Source organism: Mus caroli, unplaced genomic scaffold (assembly GCF_978045245.1).
Source record: "Mus caroli unplaced genomic scaffold, Mus_caroli_1 scaffold_2, whole genome shotgun sequence".
NCBI classification, from domain to species: Eukaryota; Metazoa; Chordata; class Mammalia; order Rodentia; family Muridae; genus Mus; species Mus caroli.
Window position 1 is genome coordinate 103,273,826 of NW_028227257.1, and position 14,340 is coordinate 103,288,165.

The window sequence follows — 14,340 nt, forward strand, 5'->3', positions numbered from 1 at the left end:
CACCCAGCATGCTAAGCAATCTCCAACGTCTGCATTTATGAAGGGTTTCTCCTTGCTAATAAATGGAGAATGTTCTAGTCAATGCCAATTACAAAAAATTAACCTGTTTTAGTCTGCATCTTCATTCATTTAAGTATCTCTTCACCTTAGTTCAAGATTAATTAGTTCAAGATCCTAGCAGGTTGCAGAAATAACGGCACAAAGACTTGAGATGGATCAAGTGGGTCGTTAAGTGTTCGAAGAAAGAAGAGGGCTGAAGAGATGGTTCTGTGGCTAAAGTGCATTTCAAGCAAGCAGCAGGGCTGGAATTTAGAGCCCCAGAACTGCACATAAGTGGCCTGTAATTGCAGCCTAAGAGGTGCAGAGAGTAGACCCAGAGAAGAGACTCGTTAGCAACAGCCATTGTAATCAGTGAGCTCTGGGTTTGATTAATACACCCTATCTCAATGAGTAAAGTAGAAGACTGATTGAAAATAATCCTCCTTAGGCACAGGTCTCCACATACACCCACAGTCGTTGTGCCCACATATGTGTATCCATGCATGCTAAAAGATACCAATACATTCACATGCATAGCACATCACACATGCATACATAAAAAATGGAAAGAAATAAGAAAAAAGTAAAGTAAAGAAAAGAAAAAAGAAGAAGAGAAAAGGGAAAAGTTGGGTTAGCAGGCAAACCAGTAGGCAGTTCGGGAACTCTTAACCACAGGCATGTTTCCTAACACTATTCTACCTGGACAATTGGGATCCTGAGATGACTAGCAAACAAAGGGTTCTTTTGTCAAGAATGTTTACCCAAATATTTCCAATGACATTATCTTCCAGGAAGGACTTGGCACACACCAGCATAGCAGCCTTTTGAGAACTACCTAGACACAGAATCCTGTCCCCCTTAATACTGTTTATCATGCTACCCAATAATATTTGGGAAACATCCCATTACCCTTAGCTTAGAACTGGGAAAAAGTGAAATCTCATTCGCTTTTGATCTTATTGATGGAGATCAAATATTAAGTGTTAGAGGCCAAGATAGAGGTGTCTGGAAGAAAGTGCGGCCATACTCGGTGAGGGTGTGCCAGAGACTGCCACTCCAAGAACACTTGTTCTTTCTCAACATGTCTTTGCTGGTTTTGAAGCAGGAGGGCTATTTACCATGCTTTAGACACTAATACCATGAAATACAGTTTTATTCAAGTAGGGACACAAAGATCTTTGTTAAAATCTTGAGAATGCTTGTAGTACAAAGCCTGCCTCTATGAACACAGCTTTTCTGGTCAGTGTGAATTTTGGAGTATTTAGAATCTGAAACATCAATTCCCTGAAAGGTTAGCATGGTACAGAGACCCATGAACTAGCCTCTGTGGGCCTCCTTTTGCTATGTCAACATGTGGAACATACTTTTCTGAGCCTGCACAAATACTAGAATAAAAACAAAGCTAAACAAACAACAACAATAACCAAAAATACACAGCCAAGCTGAGGAGTTTTGAAGATTATAGTCATAAGCCACACTTAAGACAGGTTCTTCCCACTCCCCCCCACACACACACCAATGCTAACTCCTTAACTAACCTTACTTATTTTCATATCCCTCAGTCAAAATAGTTTTCTGTTGAATAAATACCAAAACTGGTTCCATGGTCATTACAAAAGAATATGTACGCTTCTACGCTTACAGTCCACTCCTTCTCACTGAAAATACTGCCATATTGTATATGAATACTTAATATATTTCATAATGAGAGAATGTAGGAAGTTGTATGAAATATCAATTTACATATTGCTAAGAATAAAGCTACATTTTTATCCTTATTACAATCCTAGATTGTGGCATGTATGTAGTATTCATTGTGTTGTGTGAGAGTAATGGAAACTGTAATAACACACGACCCTAAAATTAGACTTATTTTATACCACACAATATAACCAATGTAATTGAATAACAGGGCATCTTGCATAGCAGACATGCCAGGTAGAGCCAGGCTGAGATGTTTGAAGTCCGATGTTACATTTCTTGTGCTTCACAAACTGCTTTGTGCTTTACTCGATGTCATTTGAGATGGGTGTCAGAAAGCACACCAACAGGGCAGCCATCTTAGAGGTAAGGATGGCTTTATGAGGCTGAATCTGGCAACACTCCAATTTCAAGAAACTTGAACTTCCTCAAGAGATTAACAGAAATACTGGTTTATTCCAACTTGTAATTTTTTCTCTCTTTATTGGTTGCGTTGTTATTCCTCCTGCCACATAAAGTAGAAAGCTACTTCTTTTTCTGACAAGCTTATACATCATCAAGTGTGAAGCATAAATATGTAAAACTAGGACCAAGAAGAAAATACTGCATGATGACGGGTATTTATTTTACAATGAGTAATGAATCTCAATCTCTGTTTAGGCTAACACAAAAGCAATAGCCATAGACATTCGATTTCTCTTCCTTTGTTGTACATATTTGCTCCACTGACAAGGAACCTGAATTGTGGGGCAGATACTCTTTTTACACTTGAATGAATACAAATAGAACACAATGAGTTAGCGATGTGTTTCTTTAGAGGTACAGGTAATGGGAGCGAGAGGCAATGGTAACAGGAATGGATGTGACCTGCATATAGGGTGATCCATCAGTCACTCTGCCCTTCCCCCACCCCTCATTCTCTTCTGGTGCCTGTTTTCTGTATCCCTTTCTGCTGTGACTGTATATTGGTACTCAAATTCACAATGTAGCATTTACATGGTTTGTTAGGCTTTATGATTGAAAATATAATGGCAGATTTTGGATATATGTCCCCCCAAATCTTATCAGGGATTTCAAAGAAGGTATCTTAGTTTTAGTTGCCATAACTTGAAGTAACATAGACAAGAAAACTTAAACAGTACTAGTGCATCCCTCATGATTCTGGAAGATTCTGGAGGTTTGAAGACTGAGATTGGGAAGGGACAAGGGTTCCATTGTGATGAGGGCTCTCTCCTGGGTTGCAGAATAACTTCCCCTTGTGTTCTCATATAGCAGAAAGTGCTATAGAAATACTATTTTTAGAACAAAGTTTCTACCCTTTGACCTAATGACTTCCCAAAGCTCCACCTCCTGGAACCATCACATTTGGGGATGCTATGTCAACATTTGGATTTGGGGGACAGAGGCACAAACATTCAACTCATGTCAGAGTCTGTGTGCAGTCACTAAAGAGAATGTTCTCTTGTAGGAATGGGATTCGGCCGTAGAGAAGCTGAAAAGCCAGGCTTTGGGGATTCTACTGTCAAAGGACTTGGCAGAAAAGGAACATCTACAGCTCTCTAACCAGAAACTGAATCGGCTTCAAGAAGAATTTGGAAGACTCATGGTGGAAAGGAAAGCCTGGTTATCGATGGCAAATGACTTTTTTACCAGTGCGAACAAGGTCAGTGTGAGGCCAAGATGACAATCGTAGGGACTCAGTCTAGCCAATAAGAGACCTATTATGTTAGCTGGCCATAGCATGTCATCAACGTCTAACTTTCTGGGAAAGCTAACAAACTGAGGGAAGCACTTCAAAACTAAGAGATTGTGTTTTGATGTATAACAAGTAAAATTTTAAAATAACTCCAAAGCCAGGTGTCTTGAACCCTAGCACTCAGGAAGCTGTGGGTTTGAGGTCCAACCTGGTCTGCTTATTCCATGGCAGTTTTACAGTGAGACCTGTCTTATATATATATAAAAGACATAAGCAATAACAACAAAATAACTTTTAAAAGGTTTCATTTTAGAGCTACGATTGTCTGTGATCAACACTCTTCTCTACTTTAAAATGTTTCTCACAGACATGAGGGAATATTATAAAATATATCCAGTTAAAAAGAAAACTTAGCAATGTTGCCAATATGCCCTTTTGTTGTTTGTTTTAAAGAGTAGTTCAGGCTAGCCTCCAACTCCCAATGATCTGACCTTTCTGTGTCCACCTTCCGAGTGCTAGGACTGCAGGCATGCATTACCACACCTTGTTTCTATAACACTGGAAATTTGTGCATGTTCACCCAGCACTCTACCAACTGAGGTACATCCCTGATCCACTTTAAAACACTTTTCTTTCATTTATTAGGTAGAAATACATGCACATTATGTCTTTGAACATAATTTGCATATGAAGCCAGCCCTAAGGTCAGAACTTGCTTCACATCAGACATTCTGCCTTGGTCTTACATTTTTAAGTAAGGCAAGAGGGAGCCCTGACACAGACCATCAGTGGGTCTCCTTGACTGGCTACCTGCCTTCACTGTTGGAGCGGGTGCTCCTGGGGTGGTAATGTTTGTGATTTGTCAGTCAGAAGTTCTTAGGTCAGAGAGTGGAGTCTTTGTGATAGGATTTCTACCTCGCCTTCTGCCCACTACATGAGAGCACTAGAGGTTAGTCTGCAGCCCAGGACATGGCCCTCATCACAATAGAACTTCCTTTCTTCCTGATTTCAGCTTTCCAGCCTTCAGAGTCATGATCAATACGTTGCTGTTGATTATGTGCACAGGTGGTGTTCAGTGTGTGTGGCTGGTGATGTTATTTGAAGGGCTTTGGACCTTTGACACTGTCACATAGACCTCCAGATGCTGCATTGGAATTGCTTGACCAGTGACATATCAGCAATTTAAAGGTAGACAGGATAAAAACAGAGGATGGGGGAGAGGGGGAGCTCCTGGAGGCTTACACACACCAAGCATGCTCTGGAATCCTTGGAGAATCTGGGTAGTAAAATTCTAAGACAGAGAGGATGGAGTTACAGTAGACCTCTTAAAGAAGGATTCCTTGGCTAATTGAACTTTTGGGGGATTTTACAGTTTTCACGCAGGAAACAGATACAGCACAGTGCTGGAGATATTGAACTAAGTACATGCTAATTACTCGTTATTTTTCTCTTTAGCAGCCCAATTTTTAGGTAAGAGGTTTTAGAATCTCCACCACACCTTTAATCTACAGAATGAGTTAGCTGTTTCAGGTCAACTCTTACTGGCCACTAAGGAAAAGCAGAACAGAGTGTGTTTGTATAAAACAATGCTTCTAATAGAAGCTGCATAGCTCCCAGCCTTGCAAACGCAGATGTTTCCCCTCCTTTTCTCACTCTCTTGTTCTCTCATTGTCTTGGCTTCTCTACAGTCATTACTTGGTCATTACAGCCTTATCATGGCTGTTTATCATCTGACTTTATCCTCAGGCCCTGCGGGAACTTGTAAAAGATTGAGCAGCTGGGTGGATGGAGGAGAGGAGCAGGAAGCCAAGAAGGAGAAAGGGGAGGAAAAGTCAAGAGCAGATACTTTCCGAATCTCATACAATAATGCGAGTCTGGTCTGTAAAACAGAACGCTCACATCTCTCAACCCGAAAGAGTAGATTCCTAGGTTCCCTGTGTCATCTCATCATTTGATGCCATGGCATGCTACTGTTCAACTGATAAAGTCGACTGACATTGACCAGTCCTCTAGTTTGTAACCAGATGGTACTCAGAAAGGCTTAAAGGTCTTTCTTATGTAAGGAAATAATATCCAAACTAAAAACTAGTAACTCAATGTGGAGGGTGATGGATCTGGGAACTGGGGTGTGGCCAATGGCAGTGTTTGTAGAGTGGATGGTTAATTATGCATCCACATGAATGTTCTATGCTATTGAGGGAATAGAAATAATGAAACTGTAAAGTGTAAGTCTCTGTAAGCTAAGAACTAAACTCCTCTTATGACTTTTAAGTGATATTTTTCCTCCTGATTCATATTTTAGATTCTCCATGCATATATATATATATATATGTATATATATATATATATATATGTGTGTGTGTGTATAGGCAGGAAACTCATCAATAAATCTCTTGAGGGCTGGTTTTTAAAAATTATATTATCAAAAGTCTTTAAAATAATTCTCTAGGCTAGACTTTCCGTATGTACTAGCAAGAAGGGTAGCGCCTAATTTACATCATCAGTTGTTTATCTCAGAAGTGCTATGTTTTCCCTTTGAAAATTGCCTGTGACATGTCTGGAGGATGCTGGGTTTGCTTGCTGTGTGGACTTCTGTTTGTAGGTGAAGTCATGCTGCCAAGCACTGAGGACTTGGTTTCCCTGACTTTCAGGCTCTGAGGTTGTCCTTCCAGGGATGCTGGCAGCAGATGCATAGGTTACGGGTCAGCATTGACTGATGACCCAGCAGCAACAAACTAGCTGGGTGACACCATGCAAATGAGCTCTGTGTGTCCCAGTTCCAATATGGCTGATGTCCACAGAGGAAGGGGTGAGGAGAGGAACTCTCCACTCAGGGAATCTGCTGGTCTATAGCAAGCAGTAAGCAAGCCTGCTTTTGGTCTCATGGGTGATATAACCTCTGATTGGGAAGGCTGCTAGCTGCAGAGCCTACACTGAGAAAGTTGACATGTTAGAGAGGTCAGGTCCTTTATTCTTGGCATACAAGACAGAGGGGCGAGAGAGCACACAGGCAAGCGTGCCTGTTAGTGCTGTGAGGGACAAAGAAGCCTCTGCCTGAGAGCTCTTTCCCCACAGAGATGTGAATTAGAATCTCAGTAAACAAACTCATTGGCTGAAATTATTCATGTTATGTCAAATGCCAGTAAGCAGAACATGCTGGGGCGGTGAGCAAATGAGCCACTGGGATGTGTGAATGCCAGCTTACTAAAGAGTGAGATAGCGGCTTTAAAATGTCCTTTGTGAGGACTGAAGGGTAAGAGCACCTGCTGCACCAATGCAAGGAGTCCAGATCCCAGGATTTTCCTAAGAAGCCGCGCATAGTCCTGTGCATGCCTGGAGCTTCAGCATCATGGAAGGCAGAGATAGCAGGATAATGGGAGCTTGGTGGCTGACTGTTTGGCTCTGGGTATCTTGAGAGACCTTTTCTTGGGGAATGGGGCAGAGTGGGACAGAGTGGGAAGTCTGACATTCTCTGACCTCTACACATCCATCTTCACATGTGTGCCTATACACTACCAGCATTACTACCCCTACCCCTCACTCCCCACCCTCACCAACACACCACCATCACCACACCTACACATCACTGCACCCCGTACCCTTCACACATCACCATGACCACTATGACCACCACCTTACCACCATCACACATACACATACCACACCACCACTACCATCACATACACAAACACCACACCACCACCAACATCACACACATACATGTACACACACACACACACACACACACACACACACAGAGTACCACTACCATCACACACACACACCACCACCACTACCACCACCACCATCACATACATACAGACACACACACACACCACTATCACCACCACTGTCACACACACATACACACACTCCACCACCACCACACCACCACCAAAGTCACTGAATAAGCAGTGTAGTAAATCCACAGCAACAATTCCTCCACCTATAGACATTTCTGTATTTAGTGAATATTTACTGAATAACTTCTCTGTGACAGGCCCTGAGGATACAATATTTAGAGCAAAATGTGCAGAAAATCTATTGGTCAGTATATTTCCAAATTTTGAGATCCAGTAAGCTGTAATGATCCCCTAACTGTCCACACTGAGAACAAATCCCCCAATGCCTTTGTCTCCTGACTTCGGTAACCCAGCTGATACCTTGCAGAGAAAATGTGAGCATTGTATTGCTCTGGAGAGCCGGTTGTTTGAATCTGGACTTAGCAGCAGGTGGCAATATTGAGACATGGGCCTCGAGAACGTTGCTATGTTTGTCCTAGACCAGCCTTTAAAACCCACACAGAGATTGAACTGGGCTACTTAAGGAATTGATATACCTCCTTTTCAGAGTTTCCTACTGTATTTGGTGAACCCATTTGTTGAATCATTCAGCAACAAATTAACTAGTGTTGTTGATGGTACCACCACCATCACAGTGAGTATGAGCCGACTGGAGAGGAGTCCATCTCTCTGAATTGTATCTTCATAGCTTGAAATGTGAGCATCATATCTGTTACAGAACATGCCTTGATCCCTCCAAGTTTTCATCCTTCTCAGTTGCGGCTTATCACGTATGCTATATTTCCAGCATTTTCGTGGATTTTTATTAGTATCTGTAGACCATCCAAGACACAGTTACAACTTTTTGGGGTTTGTGACTGACTGGAGCAAAGATGAATATCTAGTGTCTTTCAAGATTAGAACAGCATGAGTTTTTTATTTATACAACAGTCGTGACTGAACCCAGATCTGTCAAGAGTGGCCCTTGGGTTATCAAGTTTCTGGCCTATACCTTCTGTTCCCAGGCACATGATTTCTCTGAGGGAAGCAAGTAGAAAAGACGAGGCCATGTCTATATCATGAACATGGTCTGATCTTCAGATGGTCAATATGAATGCAAAGGTGAAGTGAATTTTGGGGCATTCAAATAGGAAATGAAGTGACGTGGCTTCCATCGCTTCCCCATCCCGACTGCAAATGTGGTGTCTCAGACAGTGTGGTTGCTTTTCAAAACAATTACAAGACAGTAGTGCCTGAAGCCACATTTCTGTTTGACATAAAAGCAAAATAATTAAGCATGACATTTGCTGTACTTTTTCCATTTACATATTCCTCATTTACCATTTAAAAATACATGCATTTTAAGCACATTGGTGGAAAACAATTACAATGGTCTAATTATTGAACAGATTCAAAGAGGAAACATGCCCAGATAGAGAACCTAAAAAAATATTATTGAGAAAGAATTTCTTAAAATGATGTAAATAAAAATCTGGAAATTATACTAATTGTTAGAGTATTTTTTAAAAGTTAGATTTAGCTGTTTAATTCTTGAGCACTGTGTCTCAGAGTCCTCTTTTTAAAAGATTTAAGTAAGTGTATGTGTGTGTGTGTGTGTGTATGTGTGTGTGTGCACATGAGTGCAGGTGCCAGAAAGGGGGGTGAGATCCCCTGGAGCTGGAGTTGTATGCAATTGTAAGCTGCTGGACATGGATCCTTGGGAACCAAACTCCGGTCCTCTGGAAAGGCAACACAGGCCCTTAACCACCAATTCATCTCTCCAGCCCCGCGGATTCCTATTTTAAAAAGCCACTTCTTTTCTCTTATAAATAACTAGACCAGTTGCTTTCCCATCTAGCTTCTTACATCCTGAATAGTGTATGGTATTCCTGCTGGTTCTCAGGGTCAGATGGGTGCTTGAGTGAAGCCAGTGACAGGCACGGTCTCAGCCTTCTGGTCCCTCATGGGTAATTTATAAGACAGAATGGTGAACAGTAGGAAAGCCATGATGGGTTAAGCCCAATGCAGTGGGGAGCACCGACCAGAACCTTGTCAGGGAAAATGTATCGAGGAAGGTAACCACTGAGTGGAGCTAGGAAGGATGACACACAAGGAAGGGGGAAATGCTGGAAGATGCAAAGCCAGCCATACTTGGGAGGCATAGACTAAGTCATTGCCTAAGGTGTGGAGGGATACAACTCAGATCAGATGTGAAGAGTGTCAGAAACAATAGAGAGAGCCAGGGTTCATTGAGGGGTGTGTGTGTGCTTACAATGTATAGTAGTGTACACACAATGCATAATATTGCTATCATATATCATCTACTATAGAATATATAAGAAAAATATCTAAGAACTTGAAAAGATTATCTTAAGTTGAATCTCACCCAAATAATTGATGATGATATTTTCATTTACTCTACCTGCCTTCTGTCCCTCCGAGAGAATAATGAATGTGGGTTAGAACCTTTGACTTTAAAGCTCAGAGGCCAGGTTGTTTCAACCTTAGCAAATGGTCAATGAAGGTGGGCAAACTGTTAGTACAGAAGTATTAAATAAATACCTGATTGAAAAGTGTGGCAAGTCTTTAACATCATTCATCACAAGATCCCTAAACCCGGTTCAGGTGTAATCATCTGATTGTCAAGATATTCAATTTGGGGTCCTACGACTCAATAGTAGTATGTTTGCCTGGTGTCTGTGAGGTCCTGGATTCTACCTCCAGTGTTGCAAATACAAATAGAGATATTTCATTTTCCTCCTACTTACCAGTAAGCATTTTTTCCAGTAATTTTCCAGTAATTAATAGTAAGTAAATCTGTCAGTGGACCTTTAAGTCATGCATGTGTCCACTGGATGTCCTTCCATGTGTTCTTCCACGCGACTATAGATATTTTTTGGCAGTGAACATATTCAGCCTTGTGGCAGTCATTTCTCGGTAGATTTATTTTTCTTTGCCCAATTAAAATTCCTTGAGGCTAAGAAGCATGTCTATCTCACTGTGTATTTACCCAAACAGTCTGGTGCCTTCTAATTAATTATTCGAGCCACTGAAAGCACTAAATACAAACTGTAGAGTGGCTGATCTGCTGGAGACTAGGTCTCTCTGAGCATGAGAGCTCTTAACTTCTCCAGAGCTGCTGTGGCTACTTGTAAGACACCGTCAAGACAAGACCTATTGGTTGTTGATATTTTCTCATAGTAGAGGAAACAAATGTCATTGGCCACTCACCTGGGGTTCCAGTCATTGCTTTTGTTACTTAGATAATATAATTTGCCCCTACATGCACATAGTCTCATCATCTCAGGAGGAGCTAGAGAATATAGTGTGTGCAGCAAGTTAAGTGAAGGGAAGAGTCCATCTCTTAAGCTATGGGAAGGTTGCCATCTATGCTGCAGTAAGACTCTCCATTGAGGTGGCTGCTTTGTGGTCACCCATGCTCCTATATGTAACTCCTAGACCATGTTCTGTAAATAAGCCCAACAAACTCATTGGTTTCCCAGGTTGGAAATCTACTTTAGTAGATTTAGTAAATTTATTTAGTTGAGTGAATCTACTTTAGTCTGTCCTATACAGTATAAGTAGACATTCATTCCCATCTCCCCAGGAAAAGTTCATACAACAAAGAACACTAAACTCTATTGTTCATAACAGATTATATTGACTATATTATATTTGGGAAAAGATCAATTTAAAAGGGAAAAATCTTATTTACTACGATGTCCAAAGAATACAGGTTCTCAGCGCAACTTCTGTGTCATTCCTGAGTGGCTAAGTCGAGTTATATGAAAGAAAATATCACATGCATCACCCTTCCAAACACCCAGGCAGTACTGACTGTTTATTCCTTATTATTCCTGGCATACTTCTCACTGTTCAGGAGAGAGGTTGTCTTAATCATCTTTGTATGCCACCTAGTGTTCAAAATTTTTATGTTGTATGACTGAATAAACAGCTGGTTATATGGCATATTGATTTAGGTTTTGAACTTGAGTTTCCTCTCCAAATATAAGTCAAACAATCTCCATCTACTTTAGAGAATATCATTCCATATTTTTTAAGGGTTGGTGATGAATTTTATATGCATTTAAGGGTATAGTTGAAGTATAAAATAGAAATGATAGAATATTAAGGAAAATTTAGAAATATTTATTAGCATGACTGCTAAAATAACATGGTGGATCCTGGAGCCAGACTGGGCATGGATTTGGCAGGACACATTTACTAACTGCATGGCTTCGATATGTACTTCACTCCTTCCTGAATTGGGCATCTTCTTCATTTGTAAAACAGAAATCTGAATTCTGTGTTCTTACAGGATTGCCAGCCCATTTCAGTAAAGTGATACAGGGTTAGTGCATAGAACAGCTGAGTGAGTGCAGAGCTGAGTGCTTGCTGAGTGAGTGCACAGTTGAGCACTTGCTGAGTGCTAGCCACAGCTCTACCATTCCATATGCACTTCACATTGCTTCAGCCACTCTGATGTGACAAATCTTATGTGCAGCACATAGTTGAATCTATGGTCCATAGATATTGCTGTATATTCCTTGAAGGGATAAAAACAGAAATGATTCATACATGATTTCCCATATTAATAGAACAAAGATCATCCTAAAATCACTTAAGTCGATTAAGATTAAAGAAAAACATAGTGAATAGACCCGAGATACCTAAAGTTCTACTTAATGAGTCTCATTTCATTTGTAAGATGAATTTGCCTCAGGAAGACTAAGATGCTAATATGTAAATTTCCTTCATTCTCCTATGGATAAAATGCTGTTGATACATGCATTCAATTTAAAGCTTCCTTTCCAGTATTTTTCAGCTTGTGGGGAAAACCTGACGAGCAACAACTACCTTTAAATACAGCTTAATAGAAAGACTCATCCACCCCAAGACTGTAGGGGTAGGAGTGGGGCAACAGAGCAACACTGAGAAGTAAGGAGCCCGTGGGGACAGTGGAGAGTTGGGAAGGAGGACCTGAAATCCACCTTCCTCCGGCCCCCCGCTCTTCATGGGTTTGCAAGCTGGAACAATTGTGGCCATGTCCTGATCATGAGTTAGTTCAGCAGCCTGAGCCACCAGCAGTTATCTGAGGTGCTGCTTAGGGAAGGAAAGTGAAGCCATGGGTCCTTATATAAGCCACCCAGAGGAACTGAGACTCCCCAAAGGCAGTGGAATCAGAAGCTCTAGTCTGAAACTGTTTTGTGTCCTTGGATGTTTTCTGGGATGCGCCATTTTGTTGTTGCCTAATATTTGACTCTTTCTACATTTATTAGTCAAAAATCTAAGGCTGTTATTTATCAGCATCTTTGTGAACCAGTGTGGCAGCAGAATTACGTTGGATGGCTCATGGTTCTTAAATCATGACTCTTTTAGATATTTAAAAAGAATAAACCATGCCATTCCGAGATACCATCTATGTTTGATTCGCTGCAGTTGACCTCGGGTCTACATTTCACAGTGAACAGGAAAGGTTTTTTTTTTTATTGGCCTCTTTTAAGAACAAAAGCCAAGCAGTTCCTTAATCTTTTCCAAATTAGGGCCCAAAGGATCTGACCTGTCTTCTCGTGTGGAGGGATTGAGGGCTAGCCCGTGAAATGGTTCAGATGACTAGGACCCAGCAGGAGAGAATGCTGTCCGGGTGCTTTTCTCTCCACCCCACCCCCAGTCTACTCATAAATGCTTATTCAACCTGGACATATAAGGCTTTGAAGAAACAGGGGGCTATGAACAGAAAGGCCAAGGGGGAGGAGACTTTAATTCCGAGAGGTTGTATGAGACTCACAGTGTTCTTATTGAAAGGAAGACCTTCTGTATTGTATTTGCAACAAAGAGTCCAGTATATCAAGTTCCCTACAGGTCGGGTACATAGGAGAGCAGTCTGTTCTATTTTTGGAGGAGTGAAATGGGAAGGATGATGCTTGGATCATTTCTGGAATTGGCACATGGATTCCTCACCAAATTCTACACGGGAAGGAGAGAAAGCAATGTTGCATATCATTCAGTCAGTCAGAGAGTTTTTAATTTTGAAAGAAGAATTCTTTTTAAAGCCCAAAGGGTTAGCTGTTATTTTGGTGTCTACAAAACTATCCCTATTATGCTTAAAACTAAGTATGCTGCTTAGTTGTCAGCTTGACCCAGACTAGAGTCATCTGGGAAGAGGGAACCTTGGTGGAAGAATTATCTCCACCAAACTGGCCTACAGGCACGTCTTTGAAACATTTCCTTTGATTAATGGTTGTTGTCAGAGGATCAAGGTGACCTCGGGCAGTACCATCCCTGGGCAGGCGATCCTAGGTTGCTCAACAAGGAAAGCGAGGAGCAGGGTTCCTCCTTGGTCTCTGCTTCAGTTCCTGCCTGGAGCTCCTGCTTTGGCTTCGCTCAATGATGGACTTTAATCTCTAAGATGTTATAAACTCTTTCCTCCAGAGGTTGCTTTTGGTCTTGTTTTATTGCAACAACAAAAATCCAACTAGAACATTAAATAAGGAACTCCTGTTAGAATCCCTCTCGCCTCACTCTAAGGTGTTCTGTGCATGTTTGTGTTAAGCTAGTGAAAAGAAACCTGTCATCTCCTTTAACTTGTCATAGTTTTATTATTTGCTTTATTATGTAGAGAAAATCGTGCAGTGTATTCCTAACAATTGATCTATTTGAGAAGAGACTGTGCAAGAAAATCTGGCTCATTTGATTCCAAACTAATGAGTTACCTTTGCTTTTGATTTATGGCTCTTTTTTTTTTTTAGTGCATATCTGGCCCTTCAGTTTATCTTCATTCATTTCAGAAGTCATATCTTTATTATAGATAGCATCATGACTAAGAGACAGTGACATTGCACATGCATCCAACAGCCTTGCCATCTTAGCTTCTAACTCCTATGAAGATGATACCATGGTGGAGGTCTGAGAAGCAGTGGCTGGGACAGAGTCACAGAGAGAGCCACATAGGATGAAATTTAGGTAACGGGTAGCTGCACCCAGCTAGGAGATTCTTTTTGTGTGTGGTGTGTGTGTGTGTGGTTTTTTCGAGACAGGGTTTCTCTGTATAGCCCTGGCTGTCCTGGAACTCACTTTGTAAACCAGGCTGGCCTTGAACTCAGAAATCTACCTGCCTCTGCC

General features: G+C 41.2%; 1 protein-coding gene across 2 annotated transcripts in view; it reads left to right on the forward strand.

Annotated features, from left to right (window-relative positions):
• Ccdc141 (coiled-coil domain containing 141) overlaps positions 1–14,340 on the forward strand; it is a 172,184-nt gene that overhangs the window by 86,435 nt on the left and 71,409 nt on the right. For both annotated transcript variants that reach the window (XM_085834745.1, XM_029474525.2), the window contains exon 8: positions 3,209–3,403. In XM_085834745.1, coding sequence (XP_085690871.1) covers positions 3,209–3,403 — 195 coding nt within the window. The remainder of the gene's footprint in view (positions 1–3,208; positions 3,404–14,340) is intronic.